We start from the raw sequence: 6,511 nt of genomic DNA, 5'->3' as shown, positions 1-6,511 counted from the left end.
GAGATGCTTAGGGGTTACTCCTGGCTCTGCACTCAGGAATACTCCTAGCGGTGCTCAGGGGACCATATGGGATACTGGAGATCGAACCCGGGTTGGCTGTGTGCAAGGCAAATGCCCTCCCTGCTGTACTAACACTCCAGCTCCCAGGGCAGTGGGCTTTAATCTGAGGGACTTTCCCCTGTACTCCTGGTGAAGCAAGAGCATAAACACCCATCGCCCATGGGGGAATGGAATGGGTGTGCTCTCTGTGGCAGCTCAAGAGTAGGTATGCGGACTTGATCTCTAAAGAGGAACACGTGAATAAGTGCTCTTGTGAGTATATGGTGGAGAGGGGCTGGCCATGTCTGCAGAGCAGATGGGATTCTTGAGCTTTAAAAATAGTTTCCCATTCCCAACACACAGAATAGCTGCATTCTCCTGGAAGTCAGAAAGCACTATAAAACATTTCTTAGAAAAGTATTTTTTTAATAAATCGATGTATTTCAATGTTGTTAACATGATAACTCAATGCTGTATCAAGGTAGCAAAAGTGAAGATTCCTGGTATTTTTTTTTTATATAAACACTATGAACGACAGTACATTTATATTCAACTTCACAAGAAATTATCTTCAGATTCATGAAGATTCTTTAACAGCTGTAACACCTTTCAAACAGTGAAGATGTACATGAGGTGATTAAGCAGACAATGAAAATCTAGTAACTAAGCTGTTCTCTAAAACCATCTTAGAGAAGGGGCTTCAATGGCAGTATGACCAGCTTGCTGAACAAAACCCAAGTCTGTTAAATTAAGTTACGGAAATAAAATACAGCATGTTTCAAAATTACAGAGTATCTTAGAGCAATGGAGTCTTAAGAAGACACAGATGAGAGCCCTGAAGCAGTGAAAGTGTTTCTACCCGTTTTATGATGGAAAGAAGCCATGGATATAGAGTTCTGCAGCTGTCTCTACTTGTAAATTTCTTCACACACACAACACTCAATTAGCTAAAACCAGAATTCCCTGCTGTGTACAAATGCTGGTGAAGGTAACTTGCACTATTGCTGTGGGTCAGAGCAATAGTTGGCTGGATTTCAGGCATCAAGTGGTGGCTCTATTATTGTGCCACCATCTTCGGTAATTCCACAGGCCCCTTTCTTAGGGTAAGCAACACCCCATTGCCCCAGGGCATTAAAAACAAACAGTAGAAAACCAGCAGCTTCTGACCCAACCCACCATGAGAAATAGGTTTCACTTGGTTACAAGGATGAAGAGAAAATGTCTGACTCCATTCTATTACATCTCTCTTAATAACCTAACTTAGAACACAGGACTTGTCTTTAAACAGAGATCAGGTTGAGAACAAGATTCATTCCCTCCAAGGCAAGGAAAAGCTGGTTAAGTGCTAATTAATGAAATCCATTCTCAATTCTGAACTCAGAGAAAGAACCATCTTAAGCGAGATTTTCTAAAGATCTTCTCAGCCTTAGATGTAAAAAAATTGAAAAACAATCTTATGTTTAGAATTTAATTTGCTTACTATTAGTATAATAATAATCCTCAGGCCACTATTTATTTTTTACTAATATCCTTTATACTATTTTAAAACTCCAAACCACAGATGAAAGTGAATGCAAAAAAATAAAAACAACAGAAAAATCAATTGTGTATAGAGGTGAATTCTGGATAAGCACAGATGGAGTATTCCTGGATATTCACCAGCAAGTTTCTAATGAATGGCCACTTTTTGAAATGTCAGTAGCCTAGATTAAGTCATGTATTATCTGCATGGATTAGAAAAAATCAGTAATTCATGTAAAAAAAATACCAAGAAAACGGTATTAAACACTTTTCACTAACTTGGGTTTTGGGAATAGGACTGTTAGTAAATTCACAGCTAGAATCTTAGTGTTTTAGTCTAAATCTCATTTTTGGCCCAAACCAAGTCTGCTTTTCACGACCACATATTTTTTTTCCTGTCATATGTTTTGCATTCTCCCCCAGCCCCGCCCCCGCTCCACCCCCAAAAACAGAATAATTTCTATAAAGGCTTTCCTCCCCATATACAGAACAGTCAAAAGCATAAATTAGGTTAAGTGGCTTCATTTAACATAGGTCAATGCTTAAAGCCCAACGTTTATTTTCCCCTTTAACAGGGTGTGCTTAAGTTGATATAAAGAACCAAAATCAGCTTATGAAAAAGTTAAAAATGTAGTTTACTGAAAGATATGAATCTTTACAAAGAGCAATAGCAAACAATCCAATCTAGAAGTTTAAATAAAAGTAGATGACTTTAAAACTAACAATCTCTCTCTCTATATATAAAGCTGAAGACACTGCCTTGTATAATTTATACACTGCATCCAATATTTTACGTAGGACATTCATTCTTAAGGCAGAAAAATTGAACTGACATGTAATGACTTGGCTCTTACATCCAAGGGTCAAACTGGGAGTAGACTTGAATAGACAAGGTTCCTTGCTAATGAGGTGTGATCTGTGGTGACAATTTTGTTCTCAGAGTTTTTTTATATGACATACACCGGAGAAAACAGTAAAAAAAAAAAAAAATTCTGATATGTGAATATGACTTTTTAATAAGAGGTCTTTAGGACCAGGCTTTTTATCATGAGGTGAATCTTATTCCCGTAACAAACCACCAAACTTCAATATATTCTTTGTGATGTGGTATATAAAATGTTTCAAATATCAAAGAATTACATTTTTGGAGTTTGTTATATTGGAGACTCCGGTTTTCATGGTCTAGTATAAAAGGTAGCCTAGATAGTTAAAAGCAGTTGAATGTCAGCTCATACTGCTACTCAGAGGGCTATAACTTAGGATATTCCTTTCCCACAAATAAAATGAGGTGCAGAGAGGATATTAACATGTATTAAAAAAAAAAAACGAGGCCCCCAACAATGTGCAAAAACTCTTGTCAGTTACTAGCGATAGTCTCTTAAACAAATAAACAAAAAGTAGTAATTACAGACTCAGAGGCATCAAAGCCAGATGGACACAGGAATGTGCCACCGTGCTTAGTCTTCTAAGAAAGCAACCATTCCACTGGAACCTGAGGGGATGTGCTACTTAGGATAAAAGTGCTAGAAGAGGAACCAGGCTCAGGGGTAGGCCACCTCTCATGCTAACCCGGGTCCCAAGCCCTCAGGGCTATATGTATGTGCCTTCCTCTCCACATCCTGGTGCCAAAATGTTAACAAAAACAAACAGACCTAAAAGACAATTCTTAAGCAGGCAATGGTGACTATAACGGTGTTAAGTACCCTTTTGTGTGCCTATTATTTATGCCACAGCTCTGGCAATTGTCAGAAGTGTATAAAGATATAACCTGCCTACTTTCTGAAGACATGAAGATTTTCTTCTTTCACTGAGGCAGGAGTCCATGCAAGATTTGTAAACAGCGATACAAAATACTGTAAACATAACTTAAATGGAGTTTGTATAAACCAGAAGAAGTAAATCCAAATTTACAAGTGGGTAAAAAAAACAGAGGGCAGCTTTATACAAAGTTCTCCCTCCTGCGCCAAGTGATATTTTTGATTACAAATATAATCCTGAGCTGAAAAAACTGGGATTTGGGGGAGAGCCATCTTTGCATACAAAATATCTAAAGGACATTTTCACTCTTACTTTTCTCTAGTGATAGTCAACTGCCAGAGACAGTTCTGAATGTGAGACTTTGGAGACATTTATAGTTTAGTGTGGCGCCCGGGTCTGGAGCCTGCTGCAGAGCTTGCCATGGAAGCGGATGCGGCAGCATCCTCTGCTTCCTCCAGTTCATCTTGGAGCTCTTGACTGACACTAGACTGCAGGGCTGCAGGAGTGAGCCACTCCTTTGGGAGGCAACTCTGTAAAAAGGGTATACAGGAGCTGAAGTAGGCAAGTCGATTGATCCAGCGAGGAATCTCTTTCCCACAAAGGATCTACGGAAGAGGAAGAGTTGTACATTAGGTGAGTGGGCTTAAGATGATTGGATTACTGCGAAGAAGTGCTGGGTGTGGGGAGGAGACGGATGCTCAGCAAAGCCACTTCAGAGGGGATCCTTAAGCAGCTCCATAACTGGCGCCCGGACTCCTTACTGTCAGTTTCGTTTCTTCTATTTTGGAGAACTATGCCACCTATTTACGTCTCCCACCTGTGAAAATCAAGCTAATTCCACTTGGCTCCTTTCTTTCCTTCATTCTTATACAAGTACTTTGAACCACATAAAAAGAGACATACAAATAAACAATGAGTTAACAGAAGCTTCAGGGAGTAAATCCTAGCTTCTTGTAAATTCTCCTTTTCCATGAATCATTTTATACTTCTTCCAGTCTCCACTCTGGTTTCCCTGGCCTGCATTTTACAATTACTATGACCTACTACTCCCATCCTGGGCCCATTCCTCCTCCTCCCTTGCCCCAGCCCCAAGAAGCTCATAATGGTCCAGAAGATGTAACTCCCCAGATGAAGCCCTGGTTTTGGAACCTGTGGGGCAGTGGGGCTGCAGCTAGAAGTAGGCAGAGGAGCAGGCTGAACACTGGACTTCTACAAGCAGCAGAGGTGCATTTGGGTGCCAGAGGAATCTTCCAGGTGGTCCAAAAACGTGCTGCAGCGATCTGTCCTCTTCCTGTCCTTAACTTCTCCTCAGGACTCCTGAGCTACCTCACAACAGTTTCCCCATTAAACTATTTTTTGCAAATATAAGCGCTCGATCTCTTCTAGTACTAATTTTACTCTGTATTTTCCTTTCCCCTTTCTCCCAGATAATGTGAGTGTATGTTTCACTGCTCCATCCGTGCTTTTGCCTCCAATACATAAACTGGAAATGCCACTTATTTTAGTTGATGATTTTGGAAAGACATTTAAAAGTTTATGTCCAAAAATTTGCTAAAAATTGGGGCTTGAGAGATGATTCAGGGGTTAACGTCTTCCATTGGGTCAACCCTCGTTTGATTTCTGGCATTGTACACAGGCCCCACACCCCCCCAGGCAGCACCAGGAGTGACCCATAAACACTGCTTGATATGTTCCACCCACCAGAATCACTCCCCCACCCCCACCAAATTAACTAAAATTAAAATAACCTAGCCTCTACATTTATGCAATGTAACCTTTCTTCCTAAAGTTTTTGCCCTCTCTTCACAGTTATGTTACTGATTTCAAGATCACTTCCAACTCTCCAAAATTTGTCTTAATCACAGGACAATTTCACTGGAGGTAAGATGGCATATTCTGACCATTCTGACTTCCTACTAATTAATATTTGAAGAGGGATGGAGACATAGCTCAAAGGACTGAAGTGCATGTCTGGCATGTGGAGGCCCCGAAATCAATGCCTGGCACAAATTGTCACTCAAGTACTTCCACATGCAGAGTGAAGTGTCCTGCCAACAATCCACTAAGCACTGCTTGGAGAACCCTCTCCACCCTGCAGCCCAAATACTTAAGACTGTGGACATGAGCTACATCTTGGGGAAGCTGAGCAATGTCTACTCTAAAAAGCACAGGAAAATAAATATTTTTCCAGCAAACATGCTCATGGATATTTGCTTATCTGATACTTAACCACAGACATGATGACTAGGGCTATTACCTTAATAAAAATTGCCGCCACGAAAGACTCAAGAGCTAATATTCTATCCAATAGCTAGTATTCACTAGTGAATATCCTTCATCCTCCTCTGAGTCCTGACTTCATTTAGTAACCTACCACGTATTCATGTTTCACAGATGCTGACTTTGTCCCAACCCAGGAGATTGTGGCCTGATTAACCTAAACAAAGGGTTGCAAACTAGAGTCACCTGTTTTTGTACCTGAAAGTGTAGGTATAGTCGGTTTTTATTTGCTGCGTATGGATCTTAGGATACAATGGCAGAGTCTGAGTTGAGAACTATGAATAATCCAAAAACTTAAAATACTTACTACAGGGTTCTTTCAGAAACCCTTGGTCAAGTCAGCGGCGCTTAACATTTTAACCCAGCTGCAGATAGCAGATAGCAGGGTAGCTGTGATACTTGCTTATGTGTACATATGTATATATGCGGAGTCATGACACAAATGTACTTAATACCACAGTGTTCAAAAAAAAGTATCTGGGGCAATGGGTTTGCTTGCAGGACAAGAATATATTCCCTCCTTGCAGAGGCCCCACACTCCACCGCATAATCCCTTGAGCATCACTGAGCCTTACCCCGCATGGTCAGACCCAAGAAACCATCCTGTCCGCACAGCCAGACCAAGGGTCTTTGAAAGTGGCTATCTGAGTGCTGTTGGGGAGGTTTTCCCCACCTTTCCCCATTTACCGAGGCTGCCAATCCAAACCAAAAATATTTGGGTAAGGGGTCACAGAGAGAGAATATTGAGCCAAGCACGTGCCTTGTATGTCCAGGTTCGACCCCTGGTACTACAGATGGTCCCCTGAACATTACAGGGTGTGGCCCCAAAACAAATAATATTTGGTTTACATAGCAAAGTCACTTTGCATTTAAGTTGCAAACTACCAGCCATTCTTCTTCTAGGGCTCTATTT

The 6,511-nt window shown here is 40.9% G+C and overlaps 1 protein-coding gene across 2 annotated transcripts in view; it reads right to left on the bottom strand.

Moving 5' to 3' along the window:
- Positions 1–451: 451 nt before the first annotated feature.
- DESI2 (desumoylating isopeptidase 2) overlaps positions 452–6,511 on the bottom strand; it is a 52,160-nt gene continuing 46,100 nt past the window's right edge. For both annotated transcript variants that reach the window (XM_004605442.3, XM_055147427.1), the window contains exon 5: positions 452–3,923. In XM_004605442.3, the coding sequence (XP_004605499.1) occupies positions 3,690–3,923 (234 nt within the window). In that variant the 3' untranslated portion in view covers positions 452–3,689. The remainder of the gene's footprint in view (positions 3,924–6,511) is intronic.

This window comes from Sorex araneus, chromosome 9 (genome assembly GCF_027595985.1).
Source record: "Sorex araneus isolate mSorAra2 chromosome 9, mSorAra2.pri, whole genome shotgun sequence".
NCBI lineage: Eukaryota > Metazoa > Chordata > Mammalia > Eulipotyphla > Soricidae > Sorex > Sorex araneus.
Note: the sequence above shows the minus strand (reverse complement) of the source record. Positions and strands in the feature narration are given on the sequence as shown.